The 21,783-nt window shown below is 50.0% G+C and overlaps 1 protein-coding gene across 1 annotated transcript in view; it reads right to left on the bottom strand.

The window, feature by feature from the left end:
- Nucleotides 1-21,248, bottom strand: part of LOC122377464 (chloride channel protein 2-like) — a 103,971-nt gene extending 82,723 nt beyond the window's left edge. Inside the window, exon 1 of the mRNA XM_043357518.1 lies at nt 20,985-21,248. Coding sequence (XP_043213453.1) covers nt 20,985-21,080 — 96 coding nt within the window. The 5' untranslated portion in view covers nt 21,081-21,248. The remainder of the gene's footprint in view (nt 1-20,984) is intronic.
- Between the last annotated feature and the right edge of the window lie 535 nt (nt 21,249-21,783).

The following is a 21,783-nucleotide window of genomic DNA, read 5'->3' as shown; positions in this document are numbered from 1 at the left end:
CAAATACTTTGTGCTCCAAAGGTCTGTCTTGTTGAAAGCTTTCGATCCCCTTTTTCCTGTCTGTCTACGACCATCAGTTCGGGAGTTGGACGGGGGGAGGGGGGAGGGGAGTCTGCCCGCTTTCCAGCGGGGCGCGGGCTAGTAAGTTTCGTTACGCTAAGGTCGCATTGTTAATTGCGTGTGATTTTCGATTGGCTGGCCTTGTAGTTAGTGGATGCACCGCACATGTCCGTCTTACAGTGGTACTGGCGAGTGACACCGGCGGCCGGGCGACGCCGGCCATTGTCCGCCCGACCTGTCCTGCCGCGACGCTGCACCATGCCATGCCGCGGACCGGTTCCCAGCTGTAAGCCAGCCGCGCGGTCTGCCCCGCGCCGCCGCGGCTGCGAGCGCCACCGAGCACGGGCCGTTCCCCTGGCGTGCAACACGGGCCGAGCCCGGCGCGGCCGGCACAGCGCCTTTGCCCTGTCCGCGGCGCCCCTGCAGTCCACAGAGCCCCTGCACAGTCCACAGAGCCCCTGCACAGTCCACAGAGCCCCTGCACAGTCCACAGAGCCCCAGCACAGTCCACAGAGCCCCTGCAGTCCACAGAGCCCCTGCAGTCTATAGAGCCCCTGCAGTCCACAGAGCCCCTGCACAGTCCACAGAGCCCCAGCACAGTCCACAGAGCCCCAGCACAGTCCACAGAGCCCCTGCAGTCCACAGAGCCCCTACAGTCTATAGAGCCCCTGCAGTCCACAGAGCCCCTGCACAGTCCACAGAGCCCCAGCACAGTCCACAGAGCCCCTGCACAGTCCACAGAGCCCCTGCAGTCTATAGAGCCCTTGCACAGTCCACAGAGCCCCTGCACAGTCCACAGAGCCCCTGCAGTCCACAGAGCCCCTGCACAGTCCACAGAGCCCCTGCACAGTCCACAGAGCCCCTGCACAGTCCACAGAGCCCCTGCACAGTCCACAGAGCCCCTGCACAGTCCACAGAGCCCCAGCACAGTGTATAGAGGATGTATTTAGCCTTGTTTTTAATTACAGTTGCGTCTGTATACGTTTTATATTTGCGACAATGTCCGTTATGGGACGCCCATGTCCGTGGATGTTTTTGTTTATTAAATAAACTAAACTAAACTAAAATTGACCTTTCAAGGTCAAAACGTAGGTTATTTGACGCGTCTTGACAAGAAACGATCCCGGTAAAGGTTGAGGTCGTACAAGGTTTGAGTCAAAAGTTCTGCAGAAGAACTGTTTCCGCAAAATTGTCTATTTTGGTAGTTTTTTTTAACCGTTGACGATAGATCGGAACCGTTTCCGCAAAATGGTCTATTTTGACAGTGTTTTTTTTTTTAACTGTTGATAATAGATCGGATCCGAGAGCATTTCTCAGAAAGAGCGTAAATAGGGCTATCGAATGCACTTTTACGGGGTGATGTATCTCCATTCGTTTCCGAGTTATGCGCCGCTTTGTCGAAAAATGCCGAGATAGGTGACATTTGACCTTTGACGACGTCTGGTGACCTGACCTTTGACCTGACCTAAAAAGTGGCTGGAGTAATTTCGTCATTATTTGTTACGCTTTTTTCGAACGCCGCCCAGCGCGCGGTGTCGCTACGTGGCCCAGGAGCCGCGTTAGAAGGGAGCAGGGCGTGGGAAGCCAGGAGCCGAGTTAGAAGGGAGCAGGGCGTGGGAAGCCAGGAGCCGAGTTAGAAGGGAGCAGGGCGTGGAAAGCCAGGAGCCGAGTTAGAAGGGAGCAGGGCGTGGGAAGCCAGGAGCCGAGTTAGAAGGGAGCAGGGCGTGGAAAGCCAGGAGCCGAGTTAGAAGGGAGCAGGGCGTGGAAAGCCAGGAGCCGAGTTAGAAGGGAGCAGGGCGTGGAAATCCAGGAGCCGCGTTAGAAGGGAGCAGGGCGTGGAAAGCCGGGAGCCGAGTTAGAAGGGAGCAGGGCGTGGAAAGCCAGGAGCCGAGTTAGAAGGGAGCAGGGCGTGGAAAGCCAGGAGCCGAGTTAGAAGGGAGCAGGGCGTGGGAAGCCAGGAGCCGAGTTAGAAGGGAGCAGGGCGTGGAAAGCCAGGAGCCGAGTTAGAAGGGAGCAGGGCGTGGGAAGCCAGGAGCCGAGTTAGAAGGGAGCAGGGCGTGGAAAGCCAGGAGCCGAGTTAGAAGGGAGCAGGGCGTGGAAAGCCAGGAGCCGAGTTAGAAGGGAGCAGGGCGTGGAAATCCAGGAGCCGCGTTAGAAGGGAGCAGGGCGTGGAAAGCCGGGAGCCGAGTTAGAAGGGAGCAGGGCGTGGAAAGCCAGAAGCCGAGTTAGAAGGGAGCAGGGCGTGGGAAGCCAGGAGCCGAGTTAGAAGGGAGCAGGGCGTGGGAAGCCAGGAGCCCTGCTGCGGGGGCGCCGGCGAAACGGTGCACTACAGAACTGACACATTTTGGCCATATGTGCACTACATCACATGGAATATAAGCGTTTGTGTGAATTTGAACCCGGGTGGTGCTTCGGCCACGGATGGCTTCCAATGCTGGGCAAATAGACCCCTTCCGAAGTGAAAATTTTCTATCAGCTAACTGCAGCTATCGCTACATCGCTATAGGCTGACTACGACGGGCAGGTTTCCGTCTCGCTGATTCGTATCAAACCTCTGTGGAAATCGCACGTAAATCGCCATTCACACACCTGGTCTTTCCCCCAGTTTCAGCGCGGCTCACACGCGATCCGTTTTAGTCGCTTTGTGTGCATTTTTCCTGGCGTCCGCTGCTCAGGTCGACAATTGGTCGGCGTCCCTGAGCGCTAACCGCTGACCACTGACCACTGACTACTGACCAGTGGCCATTGACCATTGACCATTGACCACTGTCCAGTGACCAGTGACACTGAACGCTGGTCAGAAACTAGCGACCATTGACTATTGACCACCGCCTACTGACCGCCGGCTACTGACTGCTGACTACTGAGACTCGCTCTTTGTGCTCCCGAGCCGACAACTGGCACTGCGCGTGTTGAGCCCATTGGCCATGGTGCCACTCGCACCTGCATAGCTTCAGGTCACTGGGTCACTGCAGCAACGTCACTGAGTCACTGGAGCTACGTCACTGAGCCACTGCACCTTAACCCGTGCATGACTGGGGAGAGCCCCCTCCCGTTTTTCGGCAATATCTTCTAAACCATTTGACGGATCAACACGAAACTTGCGATACCCTCAGCAGCATCACTTTGACACCTTGTGTTAAGATTTCAACTTTCTAGCTACCACAGTTTGGTTGCAAATGACGTCAGAGTGACGTCATATCGGCCGATTTTGATGCAAAATATTGAATTACGGCAAACGCTCTCAAGAGCTCAGTTTTAAAGCGAAATCAATTTTTTTGCATCAATGGCCTAAAAATACAGGTAGCTATCAAACTGCTATCTCGAATTTTCGAAACGTTGAAAATTTAAAAAATATGTTTTTACAATAACAAAAAAAAATATATCTTTTGATTTTTTCAAACACTTTTGATCTTTTTGCAAGAACCGGAATATATGTCATGGAACACACACTGATAAATTACTCTAGCAAGTTTTAGCCCAATATCTTCGCAAATAGCCAAGTTATTCGCATTATTGTCAAAAATTATCAGTTAAATATTTTTCAAAACCATTTTTCAGGACATTTTGGACATCATACAGCAATATAAATGGCACCATCGTATTCCGGAGCTCAAACTGCATCTGATAGGCACTTTTTTGTTGAAAAAACTGCATTTTCAAAATTTGACCTTTTCTGACCTGTAAGTGACCTGACCTTCGGTAAGTTCAGCTGAAAATGACCTCAAATGACACAGACGACATTGTTTCCGAAATCTACAAGTACAATTGACCATAAAACATGCGTCACGTGACCGATACATGATATACAATTTTTGTGACCTAGGATGACTTGGCTTTGACCTGAAAAAAACTCGAAATAAAAGTTCGGTACCCTCAGGGTATCTAAGTCATATATCAAGGAGTGCGTAAAACAAAAATGAGCCTGATCGGACTTGTCAGCCGGCGGTCAGAGCCTAAATTGTGGACAAGCAAAAATGCCGATAATTTTTCCTTTGACCTGACCTGTGACGTCATCGGTGACCTCGAGGTCAATGAAAATAGATTTCGCTCGACAGTTTTTCCAGGGCTATCAGAAGCCGTTTGAATTTTGACGATCAGCCCAGTACTTTCGGAGATAGTACTGGGGGGGGGGCTCTGAAGAGCACCCCCCCCCCCAGTCACTCGCGTTACGGAAAATACCCCGTCATGCGCGGGTTAACCTTCCAGGCGGTGGGGGGAGCATTTCCCCCCCCCCCGTTAGCTTTTTCTATATATCTCCAGAACCGCTGCGCCGATCGTCACCAAACTTTCAGTCAGGGCTGCGGAGTCGGAGTCGGAGTCGGAGTCGGAGTCGGTCGGAGTCGACAGTTGTGACCGGAGTCGGAGTCGGAGTCGGAGTCGATTTTAGAAACCCGAGCCGGAGTCGGAGTCGGAGTCACCGAAAATCTGTCGACTCCGCAGCCCTGCTAGGTCTGCGGAGTCGGAGTCGGGAGTTGGAGTCGGTCGGAGTCGACAATTCTGCCCGGAGTCGGAGTCGGAGTCGGAGCTGGTTTTTGGAAGCCAGAGTCGGAGTCGGAGTCGGAGTCGCCGAAAATCCATCGACTCCGCAGCCCTGCTTTCAGTACCCTCACGTGAATAGCTTTTACACATTGTGACCATAAATGTTTCCAAAGGCTATGATAGGTTGGCCGCTAATGACGTTGGCGTGATGTCATTTCTGCCATTTTCGACCCCAAAAAAGGTTTCGCGGGAAGAGCTGTCAGGCATACATATTTAGTGATACAGAAAAATGTTTCATACAGAAAAGGTGTACAATTGACAGCGCTACAAAACTGCTATCTCGGATCCATGAATTTTGTGGATTTTGACCCCCAAAATAAAAAAAAGAATATAATTCGAATTCGAATTCGAAAAAAACGGAATATATGTCATAGTCCCTACCGCCTTCTATCCACATACCAAATGTGAGATCGATACCCCTTTTTTGGCTAAGTTATAGCGAAAGAAATGTTAAAAATTGATGACGACAAATTTTCAAACTCAATTTGTAGCAACCACCTAGAGCAAAACAAAGACCACCATTGGACTCCCCGTGACGAGCTGCATCGAATCAATACCTATTTTATGCAAAACTATCAACTTTGAAATTTTACCTTTTTTGACCTGACCTTGACCTGACCACTACCAGAAAGTGACCTAAACCGTACCTGATGGTCTTATAACCAACACTATTGAGTTGGAAATGAAAAATTGGCCATAAAACACGCATCGCACAGCCTCAGTAAAATTGGGTTCATTGCTGGCCCTTGGTAACCTGACCTGTGACCTGACCTGGTATTATCAGTGACCTCTAATAGCAACATATGTACTAGGCAACTGATGCCCTATCGCTGATTTTCGACAAAATGCGTTTTACTCGATGTTATAGCGCATTCCCTAGAAGACCCGTGAACGGTGAAACATTTTATTTTTGACCTGACCTGTGACGTCATCGGTGACCCTGAGGTCAATGAAGTTTTTTTTCGACGAATTTGACAGGGCTATCGAACGCCGTTTGAATTTTACAGATCCGTCCAATAGTTTCGGAGATACAGGGGGGGGGGGCACAAAATGCCCCTCCCCACCGCGCGGAAGGTGGCTGGGAGGCCTACCGCCTGCCGGGCTAAGTTATGTGTCAGCTTTCAACGCCATTCGTCGAACTATGCGTATGCCCAAAATAAGCATTTTCTGTGCGAATTGCCGCCTGCCACGTTGCATTTCCTGCTGTCGTGGTGGCGTGTGTTGGGCTGGCCTTCGCCGGCTCCCAGGACGCTGCTGAGCAGGAGCGGCCGCCTCCCGCCGTCCGCCGCGCCTCTGAGCAGCTCCCCCGCCCCCTCCCCCCTGTGGCCGGGTGTCGTCGCCAGCCTCAGTAGGAGCGGAGGGGGAGGGGGAGGGGAGGGGGAGGCGACATGGACGGTGGCCGGTGCAGCCTCCGCAGGCAGTCGTAAATCGAGTGTAAATCGAGCGTAAATCGAGCGTGAATCGAGCGCGATGGTCGGGGAGCTGTACCGGATTGAGCAGTGGACTTCGGCGGCTGGTGCGACCGCCCCCCCCCCCCCTCCCCCCGCCGTACAGAGCCCTGCAGTCTGTATGTTACAGCTAGTATATAATACGAAATCTGCTAGTCTGCATCGTAAATAGTTACGTTGTAAACTACTTTGCCAGCCAGGTAGTTTACAACCTAACTAGTTCCGTTGCAAACTAACTGACCGTTCAGTCATTGTGTAAACTAACTATTTAGGATGCAAACTACCTAGGTACTTTGTTTTGTTTGGTTGGACACTTTTGGTCTTACGAGACCATTTCATGGCCGAAAGGAAGGATGATAGGAATTAGGGGGAGACATTGGTCAAGGCGATCACCCTGGTGAGTCGTCAAGACTGAGCCCGTCCAGAGGACCGACCGACCAACCCCCGAGCACTCTCTGCACCCGGCTACGGGCGTGCTCTTACGGGCAATCCCTTCCAGTGGCAATTATTGAACTTCAATCTCAGCCTTCAGTCGCGAGTTGTTACAGTGAAGTACCTACTGTGATTGTCCCAAGGGTTGCGCTCAACGTTTCGTCTGGTTTAACCCGCGCTGGGCCGGTGTTTGGCGCAACCTTACCGTACCGGGCCAAGGGTGTTTGAATATATAAAGGAAGCATTCGGTCATTGCTCATGTGAGGTCATTTCAAAAGTTAAAACTGAAAACCAGGTTGAAATTGGCAAAATTTGAGCTTTAAGATGATTTATAAGATGTCTGTGCGTCCATGCCTGCGACCGTCATGCCAGTTATGTGTCTTATGCGTAGCGACGTGAAATTTGGCATACCGAATCTTGACCTGGCATTGTCTTCGAATATTCGTATACGAGGCCTGATCAAAAAGTTTCCGACCGTTGTCCCCAAACAATAAACGCGAATGCTTACAGAGTTCGAACTGTATTCTCACTCAAAGTACGCCCCTTACGACTCTACACACTTAGCCCAGTGGCCCTTCCATTGCTGGAAGCACTGTGAGAAGTCACTCTTCACGATCGCCAACAGGGCCTATGTCGCATTCGTCTTGATCCCCTCTGTGTCCTGAAATCTGGTGCCTTTCAGCGGCATTTTCAACTGGGGGAACAGCCAGAAGTCACATGGGGCCACATTAGGTGAGTATGGGGCTGCCGCACCTGTGTGATGCCGTGCTTGGCCAGAAACTCCTTACGAGACAGGCCGAGTGGGCTGGCGCTTTGTCATGGTGAAGCTGCCAGTCCTGCGTCGCTCACAACGCCGGTCTCTTACGCCGCACCGCGTCCCGTAGATGACGCAGAACTTCCAGATAGTATTGTTTGTGGATCGTCTGACCTCCTGGAGCATACTCATGATGAACAACATCCTGATCGTCACTGTCGTCAACACCCATATCAGGATTTCTGCTCGTCGAGGGCCTGCCAGGCAGCATGTCGCTCTCTACTGAACCTCGACCGTTCTTGAAGCGGTTGTACCAGAACTTGATTTGGGTAACGCCCATCGCTTCATCGCCGAATGCCAGCTGAACTTTCCCGATGGCATGTCGGACTGCGTTTCCCCCAAGTTTTTTTATATAAAATTTGATGCAATAACTTTGCTCATTTCTTTCGGTCATCTTGACGCTGGGAGGAAATGCGACGACCGAGCAGTACGCACGTGTATACAAGCAACGCTGGACAGTGACTGAGCTGGACGTTGACGCTGAGAATACGTGTGCACGTGCACAACGATTAAGGCAGCATCCACACAGGGTACCACACACCTGAGCCTAATGGCCTCCGAGCAAAAATATGGGGTCGGATACTTTTTGATCAGGCCTCGTATATTGGCATTGATGTGATCATGGTCCGTGGCCGAAAATTCATCTAAAACAAAAAAATACATGAATGAAAACTAAGCATATGTGTAAGGAGGTCATTCAAAGGCAATTAAACGATTAAAATGCCTTACATTCAGCAAGCACTAAACGAATTAAAAAATTTGGGCCTTGGTAACATTCGCTGACTTGACTTTCGAACTGACATGATAAATGACCGAGTGCTTTCTCGATGACCTTTGACGCTCTTTCGGATGCCGCTCACCACGTGTCGCTAACTGGCCCAGGAGCCAAGTTAGAGGGGGTGTTCAAACACCCTTGGCCCGGCGCGGTTGGCGCCAAACATCGGCCCAGTGCGGGTTAAACAACTAAAAAAAAACATGTTTTTGAACACAGCACGATAATAACTGCCTGAATTACTGAAAAAACTGGTTAGCGCACATTGTGTTGGAGATGTGAATAAAATTTTCCAAAAAAGTTATGAACACCGATGATGTACCTGTATGTTAAACGCCGTGCGATTTATCAATTAGTTCAGTTATCATTCCTGACAAATCGTCTATCCCTGTGGGCGTGGGGTCGTAAATATGGGCAAATACGAGCTCGGAGTCTGGTAAATATGAGCCAGGAAGAAATAATTTTGATAAAGTTAATCGTCAATGACATTCAATACGCGCGAACCAGTTTCCTCAGTAATTCAGCTAGCAGTTCTCGTGCTGTGTTCAAAGAGACGTTTACAGTGAGGGTCGAACTTAGCCTGCGCCCTGTTCGACCCTCACTGGTGGTGGTGGTGGTGGGGCTATTTTTTGCCCCCCCCCCTCTCCTCCAGACTTTTCAATATATCTCCAGAAAAGCTGCGCCGATCGTCACCAAACTTTCAGTAACCTCCCGGGCATCAATTTTACACATTGCGACTAAATATTTTTCCAAAGGCTATGATAGGTTGGGCGCAAATGACGTCAGAGTGACGTCATGTTCTGCCGTTTTCGACTAAGAAAAAAGGTTTCGTTGGAAGAGCTCTCAGGCCTATAGCTTTGAAGGTAGGTACAGAAAAACGTTTAACCCGCGCGGGGCTGGGGTCTCCAGCCGAACGCGCGGGGCTGGGGGGGGTAAATTTTACCCCCCTGTTATCTTCCGAACTAATGGTCCGATTTGGAAAATTCAAACGCCAATCGAAAGATCTCATCACGAACAACTAAAAACATGTACTTAATTTTAAGTTTGAGGTCAAGGTCAAGGTCAGGTCAAGGGTACAAATTGCAAGTTCCTACAGTATCGGCCTTGCACCGTAGTTGCCGAAGAATGGAGTCATGGACTGAGACTGATTGCCCAAAACGTGTTCTTAGGCTACCAAGACAATATTCGTTGCATACAATATCATTCAGAGGTCAAGGTCAAGGTCAGGTCAGGTCAGGTCAGGTCACCAAAAACAAAATATGGAAAAGGGCATGTGCGACACATGTTTTATGGGTCATTTTACTCATAGAATTCAATAGGCACACTCAATAAGTGATATGGACCACCTCTGGATGAATTTCAGGCCGAGGTCAGGTCAAGGTCAGGTCAAGTGAGGTCAAATTTTGAAGTTGGTTGCTAAGGCCTAAAAAGGTGTCTATCTGATGCAGTTTTTCACGGCGAGTCGAATGGTGCTATTTTTGTTTCCAGGTCTAGAACTTCAAAAAAGTCATTTTTCAAAATTTTTGTGTGTCGTGACGTCATACAATTTTGAATAACTCCCACATTTTTGAACCGATTCTTCTAAAACTTGGTATGTAGGTACACATAGACCACTTCTCTGACATATATTCCGGTTTTTTCGATACACTCAAAATTTTTGATTTTATAGCTATTTTCCCAAAAAAGTCAAATTTTTTGAAAAATTTGGGCCAAAATCCAAAATTTTCAAAAAACCGAGATAGCCATTTGATAGACAAAGTAGAATTACGTATATCCTTTTTTTGTTACGTCTTGATTCCTTTAAAAATGAAGATGTTAGCGGCGTTTGAACTTTTGCCGTTTTTGAGGCGAAAATGGCGAACATGACGTCACTAAAACGTCAATTTCTCAAAAAATTTCCGACGAATTTCGCTCAAATTTTCAGGGAACGTGTCAAATTGATGTAAGAAAAGGTACTGAAAGTTTGGCGGCGCTGCGCGCCGCCGTTTTTGAGATATTGCAAAAATTCGCAAGGGGGGGTAAAATTTACCCCCCCAGCCCCGCGCGGGTTAAAGCATACAAGTTGTAAAATTATAAGGGCTACAAAACTGCCATCTCGAAATTTTTATTCTTTTTATTTCTGAACCACAAAATCACTTTTTTAACATTTAATTGCCAAAAAATATAAAAAAATCGATTTTCGAGAAAAAAACTGGAACACATGTGCTAGCCCTTACCGACCTCTATTCACCTAGAACATTTTAGATCGGTATCTCTTTTTTTGGCCAAGTTATAGCAAAAAAAACCTGATCAAAATTGATGACGTCAAATTTTCAAACTCTTTTTTTTGCAATTCTAGACCACGTAGCGCAAAACAAAGACTACCATTAGACTCTCCGTGACGACGACAAGTTGCATCGAATCAATGCCCATTTTATGCAAAAATATCAACTTTGAAATTTTACCTTTTTTGACCTGACATTGACCTGACCTCCACCCGGAAGTGACTTAAACCTTTCCTGATGGTCTTATAACCAACACCATTGAGTTGGAAATGAAAAATTGGTCATAAAACATGCATCACACAGCCCTAGTAAAATTGGGTTCATGTTCTGACCCTTGGTGACCTGACCTGTGACCTGACCTGGTATTATCAGCAGGGTTGTGCTTGACTCATGAGTCGAGTCAGAAATTTGACTCAACTCTGACTCAAATGAGTCACGTTTGAGTCGAGTCGGATAAAATGTTGAGCTGTTGAGTTGAGTCAGAGTTGAGTCGGACAAAAATATTAAGGTGTTGAGTTGAGTCAGAGTTGAGTCAGTAAAATAACTTTTGACATTGAGTTGAGTCAAAAACATTTAGGAACATGAGTCAGCTGACTCATCTTTCTAGAAACAATAATGGTATATATAAGCTTTTCATTCCCCCCCCCTTAACAACTTAGGCCTAGCCCTGTGTGCCGGATTTTTTTCACCCCCCCCCCCCCGCTCAACAGATTTTTTATCTGAGTCAATTTTGAGTCAACACACTTGACTCAACAAAAAAATTGAGTCAAGTTTGAGTCAACTCATATTTTCATTGAGCCGCTTGAGTCATGAGTCGAGTCAAGGGAAAAAATCAGCTCCTTGTTTGAGTCAGGGTTGAGTCAGGGCTTTCTGAAGTTGAATGATGAGTCGAGTCGGCAAACTTTTTTGAGTCGAGCACAACCCTGATTATCAGTGACCTCTATTAGCAACTTATGTACTAGGCAACTGACGGCTTATCGCAGGTTTTCGATAAAATGCGTTTTACTCAATGTTGTAGCGCATTCCCTAGAAGACCCGTGACCAGCAAAACATTTTATCTTTGACCTGACCTGTGACGTCATCGGTGACACTGAGGTCAATGAAATTCGAGTTCTGTTGGCAGATTTGATAGGGCTTTCGTACATCGTTTGAATTTTGAGGCTCCGTTCAGTAGTTTCGGAGATACGAGGGGGAGGGGGGCAAAAATATATTTTTTAACGCGATCCCAAAGGTCGCGTTATAAAATATATAAACAGACCCCACTAGGCCGCCGATCAATTGAACAAAATAATTTTTACCTGGCTCCTTTTCCTAGACTCGCAGCTCGATATTTGCCTATATGAACAACCCCACAAGGATACCCGAAGGTTGTTTCTTCATTAGACAAACACTTTTCTTTAGAATTGTGTTTTTCTATTGAAAAACAAACTGAGGGTGTTTCCATAGAGGACTTATCAGTAATTATCACTGAACTAATTAATAAATTGCACGACGTTTAACGTAACAATACATCATCGGTTTTGTATGTATGTATGTATGTGGGGATTGACATCAAAAGCCTTCCATATCAACTTATTTTGGAAACATCTATATTAACCCGCGAGTAGGTAGAACAATTCTTTTAAACGTCGAGCCGATAGGCGAGACGTTTAAAAGATTTTTCTACATACGAGCGGTTTAATAATTTTATCCCGTACCGCCTATATCTTTCGGGCGCTTAAAGGTAAAAAAATAATTTTGCATAAAACATACGACATAATTCAGACCAGACGAAATGTCTACTTAACCCGCGCCCTGCTGGGGGGGGGTGTTTGAACACCCCCCCTTGTGGTTTTTCGCGAATATCTCAAAAACGGCGGCGCGGAGCGCCGCCGTTTTTGGTACACCTTATCATACATCAATTCTACACATGTTGTAAAAATTTCAGACCAAGGTCATTCAAGGTCAGGTCACCAGGTCACTTGAAGTGACCTCACCTCATAAAAAGTTTCAATGTCTGTCATAGCTACACCGAGTGACCGATCGCTTTAAAACTTTCAGCGATTGCTAAGAGCAATAGCATGTACAAAATGTATATCTCAGAATTTTGATATCGATGACCTAAGGTCAGGTCAATTTTGCGAACTCCCCATTATAAGTCAATGGGAGAAAATTGAAATGCACCTCTTTTGGACGAAAGAAATTATAAACACTCCCAAACACTGAATTACAAGTGGTTTAGACACACTGAACATGTAAATGGTGTCCGTGACCCCTGTTTATGCCCTGAGGTCATCTTAGGTCACGAATGGTATCTAACAGTTTTTCGCAAATAACTTTTGATAGAGACACGCTAGAGCGATGAAAACGCCTTAGATGTGTTCAGCTCGATGATACGGATCGACTGATATGCAGCATGACCCTTTCCGGTCAGGTCATGACCTTGACCTGAGGTCAAATTTTCAAGTTGACCTTTCAAGGTCAGGTTATAGTTTATTCGATGCGTCCTGACGAGAGGAACACGATGCCGGTAAAAGTAAGCTCGTACAAGGCTTGGGTCAATAGTTATTGCAGAAAAAACTGTTTCCGAAAAAATCGGCTATTTTTGCAGTTTTTGCCCCCTGCAGGCAAAACCGTTGACGTTAGGTCAAATCTGAGAGAATTATTCAGAAAGGGCGTTAATAGGGCTATCGAATGCGCTTTCCGCGGCGCTGTAGCTCTATTGGTTCCCGAGTTATGCGTTGGCTTCTTGGAAATTGTCGACATTCGACCTGGAAATCGGCGAAATTTTGCTTTCAATGACCTCTGGTGACCTGACCTTTGACCTGACCAAAAATTGACCGAAGTGATTTCCTCATTATTTTTGACGCTCTTTCGAACGCCGCCTTCCGCGTATCGCTACGTGGCCCAGGAGCCGAGTTAGAAGGGGGGGGGGGGTTGTGTTCAAACACCCCCCCCCCCCCCCCAGCAGGGCGTGGAAATCCAGGACCCCCAGCCGGGCGCGGGTTAACGTTTAACAGTTTGTTAATCGTCTATGTAGACGTTTAACAAATCAGTTAAACGGGTCAATGGTTAAACGGCATCTGATAATTTTCTCTCTTTGCACGTGAGGCAACTGTAAACACTGTCTAGTGTCTACGGTGCGGGATAATATTTTATATCTCCAATACAATATGCGCCAACCAGTCTTCTCAGTAATTCAGCTAGCAATTCTCGTGCTGTGTTCAAAAAGATGTTTACAGTGAGGCTCGAACTTGAAATAAACGAACTTAAGTTAGTTTGCAAAATAACTGAACTGTGAATTAGTTTGCAACGGAATTCGTTAGTTTAAAGTCAACTTCAACTAAACTACCTGACCTGGCCGGTCAGGTAGTTTGTCAACGTAAGTCGTTCCGTTACCAGCTAGCGGATGTCGTAGCTATACTAACGGTAGCACTCACCAGTCGACCGATGAACGCAGCTCGAACGGGGATCCCGGTCACCGCACGGTTCGTCGAAAGGTCATCTCAGGCTCAAAAGAAACGATTTATAGCATTCGACAGCTGACGATGCGCTGAATCCGAAAATGTAATTTTTATCAAAATCGATCGATGGCCTTTTTTGAAAATTGCGTTTTTGTAAAAACTTTATAATTTTCTATTCAACGGGCTGTCCCACACATTCTTGAAAATATAAACATGTATTTTTGAATTCCAGTGAAAGCTGAACGCCAAAAGAACAATATTTAGCGGAGCAATATTTCCAAACATTAATATGCGTCTCCCACAGCCGACAATAAGGCGCAATTACACAGCTCAGTGTCACGATGGACCAAAGTCAGCCACACAGAAGCGTGAAATGACCCTTATCGACTCGCAGACCCGGCGCTCTCGGCCCGCGTGACCGGCCACGGAAAGAACGTTCGGCTCTCGTTCTACTAAACAATTGTCATATTTGTCAGTTTAACCGTCCACATCGCTATTAAAGTTATTCAGGATACCTGTGAAGAAAATTCATTGCTCTGTCATCTTCACATCATGCATTAATTTATATTTGTTCATGTCTACTTTGCTCAATTGAGCTTGGTATCATGCCCATATAAGGAAAACTGGCCGCGCTGAAATGTCAGAGGTTGCACCGGCCTCAGATCCGGTGGAGTGGGGGTAGCGCCCGGTGGGGCAGGGCAACCTTTGACCGGTCGCACGGCCGAGCAGCTGTCACCAGTACAGCCTCTGACAGTGAAACCCCGCTCACTTCCCCTGCGCGGGCACTGAGCGCAGCTGGATGGAACAAAACATGTATAAGAAAAATGTAAATCAAAGCATGTTGTAAATCAAGCAGAACAATGAATTTTCTTCACAGGTATCCTGAATAACTTTAATAGCGACGTAGACAGATAAACTGACAAATATGACATTTGTTTAGTAGAACGAGAGCAGAACGTTCTTTCCGTGGGCGGTCAGGCGGGCCGAGAGCGCCGGGTTTGTGAGTCGATAAGGGTCATTTCACGCTTCTGTGTGGCTGACTTTGGTCCATCGTGACATTGATCTGTGTGATTGCGCCTTATTGTCGGCTGTGAGAGACGCATATGATTGTTAGGAAATATTGCTTCGCGGAATATTGTTCTTTTGGCGTTCAGCTTTCACTGGAACTCGAAAAAAACATGTTTATTTTTTCAAGAATGCCCGGGACAGCCCGTTGATTAAAAAATTTTAAGTTTTTACAAATACGCAATTTTCAAAAAAGGCCATCGATCGATTTTGATAAAAAAAATACATTTTCGGATTCAGCTCACCGTCAGCTTTCGAATGGTATATACCGTTTCTTTTGAGCCCGAGATGACCTTCCGACGAACCGTGACCGGGGAGTGCAGGAAACTGTGCAGGGCAGGGTTTTCTGGTCACCGGGGGGGGGGGAGTGCAGGAAACTGTGCAGGGCAGGGAACTCTGGTCACGGGGGGGGAGTGCAGGAAACTGTGTAGGGCAGGGAACTCTAGTCACCGGGGAGTGCAGGAAACTGTGCAGGGCAGGGTTTTCTGGTCACCGGGGGGGGGGGGAGTGCAGGAAACTGTGCAGGGCAGGGAACTCTGGTCACGGGGGGGGAGTGCAGGAAACTGTGTAGGGCAGGGAACTCTAGTCACCGGGGAGTGCAGGAAACTGTGCAGGGCAGGGTTTTCCGGTCACCGGGGGGGGGGGAGTGTGCAGGAAACTGCGCAGGGCAGGGAACTCTGGTCACGGGGGGGGAGTGCAGGAAACTGTGCAGGGCAGGGAACTCTAGTCACCGGGGAGTGCAGGAAACTGTGCAGGGCAGGGAACTCTGGTCACGGGGGGGGAGTGTGCAGGAAACTGTGCAGGGCAGGGAACTCCGGTCACGGGGGGGGGGAGTGCAGGAAACTGTGTAGGGCAGGGAACTCTGGTCACGGGGGGGGGGGGGAGTGCAGGAAACTGTGCAGGGCAGGGAACTCTAGTCACCGGGGAGTGCAGGAAACTGTGCAGGGCAGGGAACTCTGGTCACCGGGGGGTGCAGGAAACTGTGCAGGGCAGGGAACTCTGGTCACCGGGGGGTGCAGGAAACTGTGTAGGGCAGGGAACTCTGGTCACGGGGGGGAGTGCAGGAAACTGTGCAGGGCAGGGAACTCTGGTCACCGGGGGGTGCAGGAAACTGTGCAGGGCAGGGAACTCTGGTCACGGGGGGGAGTGTGCAGGAAACTGTGCAGGGCAGGGAACTCTGGTCACCGGGGGGGGGGGAGTGCAGGAAACTGTGCAGGGCAGGGAACTCTGGCCACCGGGAGCGTGAGGCCACGGGCAGGGGACGCGCGCCGGTAGGGTGACTCGGTCACCGGTAGGGTGCGTTTTTACGCGAGTTATTCGAAAACAATGAGAGAGGGTCCGTTTCTACCCCCTTACGTGCGAGGGTGTAACCTCCCAAACCGGGAGGTGCTGTTGTTCAGTGCCCAGAGGCCTGCGCTCTATACGGAAAGTAGCGACACTGCGCCATCCGCTGACAGCGACTCTGAACAATGTAAACATTCTAAATACCGGTCTAGTGTAGCTGTCGACGTTTTCCGGGCGTTTCAGCGTAACTCATGCATGCTGAACGCTCTATTACCTTGTTATCAACCGTCAGTGATGACTTTTGGTCAGTCATGACTTTGGGGCCAGACTCAGAGCCTTCCAAGTACCTCGCGGCAGCCCTAGCGGTTCAGAAAAAAGACATTTTCCCGTCATTGGGCCAGTCCGATAAATATCTTATCATTATTGAAAATTCCGGTTTTCTGCTGCTGGAAAAGCATAGTTTTATTAATATTGGGTAGAGTATGAAATGAGATTCATAACAATTTTTAGACACGGTCCTCACGCCAGCTTGTAACAAGCTTCACCCCTTACCATGATAACCACTAAACGTGGCAGTGTTAGCCCACAAATGCTTCATTATTGTGCGTGGTGTTTGCACTGGAACGCTGTATCTGTTTTATACGGCCTTCCTGCCGTTTGATGATGGTGTGATGCTGTGACGTCAATTAATGATATCGGTACGGACAGATGTAATCGTTTCAGTCGTCGTCGAAGGCCGACAGGTAGCAGATGGGTCCATTTTCCTCGCCGCTGAGCTGTGCTGAAAGCGGGCAACACTGTGACAAGTGTGTGGTTTCCGGCGTCCTCGGAGTCTGCCGGCTTCTCGTTGCTCAAAGCCCCCCCCCCCCCAACCCGCTGCTCGGTGCTCAAAGTCCCCCCCCCTCGGGGGCCCCCTCCAGTCAGCAGCACGGACGGCCGGGCCTCTGCGGGACGGGGATCGACCTAAATCATTGCACCTCAATCACCGAACGGCTCTCTCCGGGCCTCTGCAGCCTCCTCCGTCGCTCTACCCTCCATATCGATCCGGGGCGAACACTCGGCACGCAGCAGTTGTGCCCGCCACACCTGGTCACAGGGATACCCGACCCACCCGTATACGTGTATGTAGGTACCTACACTGACGCCGAGCCGGCAGCCGCTCGATCCGCTGCCGACAGCTGCAGTCCCCGCACTCGGCGCTGAGCCGCTGCTGTAGGCGGGTGGTCAGACCGATGTCAGGTCTTGTGTCGGAGCGCTCTCATGACCACAGCCGTGTGCACACAAGCGCGGACAAGCCACAGCAGGCGAGCAGAGCCGGGGGCTCGTGCATGCCAATCGATTATGCCATCGCGCATGCCATCATATCCAATATAGTTACGTGCCAACCGCAGGCTGCGAGCAACTAGTTTCTCTGCTGATTCATTCTTAAGTTAACGGCGTTCAATCGTGTTCGGTCTCGTACTGCAACTTATCACCGCAACTGGCGTATTGCTTTGCGACTGCGTGGTAGTGCGTCCTTTTGGATCGGCAAACCAGACAACCATACCCGCTTACAGGGAGATTGTCCCGCGCGAACTGTAGGTACGGCTCTCGCGAGATTAAGCGGTAGGTTTTGCACTTTTACATTTCCGGTGATATCTCAGAAACTAATCGATCTACGATGAAGCTATTTTACACGATCATGGCCGGCTTGTGAACCAACAAGTCGATCGCATCTTCAACACTTAAAAGCTTAAGACTACGAAGATATAGCCTGAAGTACACTAAATTTTCTAGGTGCAAAACCTACCGCTAAAACCCGCGAGACCTGTACCTACATGCAGCTCTCGTGTCACTGCTGGCACGCATTCCTTTTTCGACAAAACTGAGAAGTGAGAATACCTCGAAGACAGTCGATCGAACATCATATCACAGGGACGCGTGGTGCCTCGAGATTTGTTTGAACAACCTATGCACCCAGTGTGGCAACATTAAGTCCGGTTATAATACAAAAGTCAAAGGCTAATTTTTGGGGCAAATTCAAACATTTGTCTATTACTGCCAAAAAAGGTGAGCCAAATTCTAGGTTGCAGCCTCGCGCATCTTGGTGTTATGATTGTCCACTGCTCACTGCTCCATAACGTAGCCTTCGAGCTGTTATCGGTTTGGCAAAAAAAAAAAAAACTCCTTCCCACTAAGCAGTGAGACAAGCCCTGTAATGTAATGCAATGTGGCATATCATGCGGCGCATGAGTTTGTCAGCCGACCAAACGACTGAGTCTGGCGCAGGGGCGGATCCAGAATTTTTCGGGAGGGGGGGGGCGGCAAGTTGAAATAGGGGCGACCTAGCAATCTGGGGGCGCTTCATACGAAGGGGCGCCAAACCGTCGTCAAAATCGAGAGTTTAAAACACACGCCGTGGGGGGGGGGGGAGAGTGGCGTTGTCACGTCCTCCCAGGTGTTTCGTACCTAAATATCTTAACCTTCCAGGCGGTGGGGGGGCATTTTTTTGCCCCCCCCTTTAGTTTTTTCAATATATCTCGAGAACCGCTGCGCCAATCGTCACCAAACTTTCAGTACCCTCCCGGGAGCAGCTGGCACACATGGTGACCAAAAATTTTTCCAAAGGCTATGATAGGTTGGCCGCTAATGACGTCAGAGTGACGTCATTTTTGCCATTTTCGACCCAAAAAAAGGTTTCGCGGGAAGAGCTGTCAGGCCTACAGCTTTAGAGATACAGAAAAAATGTTTCAGACATAAAAGGTGTGGAATCAAAAGGGCTACAAAACTGCTATTTCGGTTTTTCGAATTTTTTGGATTTTGACCCCAAAAAATCAAAAAATATATTTTTTTTAATATAATAGCCAAAAAATCCAAAAAGTTTTTTGAATTTCGAAAAAACCGGAAAATATGTGATAGTCCCTACCGCTTTCTATCTACATACCAAATTTGAGATCGATACCTCTTTTTATGGCCAAGTTATAGCGAAAAGACTGTTCAAAATTGATGACGTCAAATTTTCAAACTCAAATTTTAGCAATTCTAGACCTCATAGCGCAAAACAAAGACCACCATTAGACTCCCCGTGACGAGCTGCATCGAATCGATACCCATTTTATGCAAAAATATCAACTTTGAAATTTGACCTTTTTTGACCTAACCTTGACCTGACCTCCACCAAAAAGTGACCTAAACCGTACCTGATGGTCTTATAACCAACACCATTGAGTTGGAAATGAAAAACTGGCCATAAAACATGCATCGCATAACCTTAGTAAAGTTGGGCTCATGTGGTGACCCTTGGTGACCTTTGGTGACCTGACCTGTGACCTGACCTGGTATGACCAGTGACCTCTAATAGCAACATATGTACTAGACAACTGACGCCTTATCGCTGATTTTCGACAAAATGCGTTTTACTCGGTGTTATAGCGCTTTCCCTAGAAGCCCCGTGAACGGTGAAACATTTTATCTTTGACCTGACCTGTGACGTCATCGGTGACCCCGAGGTCAATGAAATTTGATTTCCTTCAACAAATTTGTCAGGGCTATCGAACGCTGTTTGAATTTTCCGGATCCGTCCAGTAGTTTCGGAGATACCCCCCCCCCCCCACCGCGCGGAAGGTGGCTGGTAGGCCCACCGCCTGCCGGGTTAAGTCACCGACTCCTCCCCGCTATTCATCACCTCCCCTTTTAGGTAGGTACACACTATTCATCACCGATCACATTGCTTTTTTGTGTTGTTAAAAGACTGCGGTAAACTGGAGCGCCCGGTCGCTTACAAAGATGGCACAGCTCCTCCCTTCCAGACAGGGTCCCGTCAGCTGCCCGTCAGCTGGGCAGGGCCCGGTCGGAGGTCCCGTCAGCTGGGCAGGGCCCGGTCGGAGGTCCCGTCAGCTGGGCAGGGCCCGGTCGGAGGCCCCGTCAGCGGTGGGCAGGGCCCGGTCGGAGGTCCCGTCAGAGCGGTGGGCAGGGCCCGGTCGGAGGTCCCGTCAGAGCGGTGGGCAGGGCCCGGTCGGAGGTCCCGTCAGAGCGGTGGGCAGGGCCCGGTCGGAGGCCCCGTCAGCGGTGGGCAGGGCCCGGTCGGAGGCCCCGTCAGCGGTGGGCAGGGCCCGGTCGGAGGTCCCGTCAGAGCGGTGGGCAGGGCCCGGTCGGAGGTCCCGTCAGAGCGGTGGGCAGGGCCCGGTCGGAGGTCCCGTCAGAGCGGTGGGCAGGGCCCGGTCGGAGGCCCCGTCAGCGGTGGGCAGGGCCCGGTCGGAGGCCCCGTCAGAGCGGTGGGCAGGGCCCGGTCGGAGGCCCCGTCAGAGCGGTGGGCAGGGCCCGGTCGGAGGTCTCGTCAGCTGTCCGGCCACAGCTGAGGTCCGGCTGACAGGGTAACTGCCGAAAACCTACAGATGGCAGCCGCGCCGCGCCGCGCCGCCAACCGGTGAATAAAGTGCCCGTCCCGTGCCTGAGGTGCACTCCAAACCATTAGGCTCATGAATATGAATGACTGGTTCAGTGAGACTCGAAGCGATTGAGGAGCAGTGATGGCGTGCTGGTGTATTTACCGTTGGCATAAGTATAATGTGATCTCAGGTGCTACCAGGAAAAACTGTCGACACAGGCACTTCCGTCAACTCCAGAGCCGATCGGGTCATACCAGACTGTGAGCAGTGACTGAGAAGTGAGCCCGTCATACCAGGCTGTGAGCAGTGACTGAGCAGTGAACCCGTCAAACCAGGCTGTGAGCAGTGACTGAGCAGTGAGCAGTGAGCCCCCGTCATACCAGGCTGTGAGCAGTGACTGAGCAGTGAGCCCGCACCGCTCGGCCGGCCACCTGGCACCTGTTGTTGGCCGGGCGGCCCGTGACACAGCACGGCCGGGCGCCACCCCACTTACCAGGGTGTGTTCGAAGCCCAGCGCCGCCTCGTCCTCCATCTCCAGACCGGAGGCGGACTCCCGCCTGTCGGCGTCCGTGTCGGCGGTCTCCTTCATATCGACGACGGGCCCGGCTCAGCAATCACCGACCGACACCGCCGAGCGGGCCACCACAGCACGGTCACAGCAGCCAGCGATCGGCGCTCTCCCGTCCGCGCGTCCGTCACCCGCGGCAGACCGGCCGCGCACCCCGCACCACCTGCACGCGACCACTGCGGCGGCCGCGCGCCGGCCGGGCCGCGGGCCGCGGCGCTGTCCGACTGGTCACGTGCCGCGTGTCAGCTGATCGCCGCCCAGCTGAGTCGCCCGCCGCTCACCGCGCGCGCCGCCTCAGAGCGAGCAACGCGACTGCAATGGGCCGAGGCCCGAGATGACAGAGGGGACGGACCGTGCGAATTGGAGGCTTGTGTTTTTCAGGGGGAAGGATCGATAACCCTGGGATCTCGGAAAGCTATCGATCGATTTCCAAAATTCGGGCGATAGGCGATACCTACCTTGGAAAATTTAAACGCCGCACATGAACTTTCGGAATAGCGCGCGAAATTAATTTTAATTCCAGGCTGTAGCGGCGGAACAGCTTCAATAAACCCTCGCCCTGGCAGGGCATTTTTTATAATTCACGGCCTGGTAGGGGGGGGGGTTGATGCAACCCCCCTCGCGATTGGCTCCTATGGCACCTAGAAACACCAAATTTGGTAGGTAGGTGGGCCCCTGGAGTTCTCGCCCCTGTGCAAATTTGGTTGCTCTAAGTCAATAATTA

This window comes from Amphibalanus amphitrite, unplaced genomic scaffold (genome assembly GCF_019059575.1).
Source record: "Amphibalanus amphitrite isolate SeventyFive unplaced genomic scaffold, NRLGWU_Aamphi_draft 000045F_arrow, whole genome shotgun sequence".
Classification (NCBI taxonomy): Eukaryota; Metazoa; Arthropoda; class Thecostraca; order Balanomorpha; family Balanidae; genus Amphibalanus; species Amphibalanus amphitrite.
The sequence above is the reverse complement of the archived record's forward strand: the minus strand, read 5'-3'. Positions and strand labels throughout refer to the sequence as shown.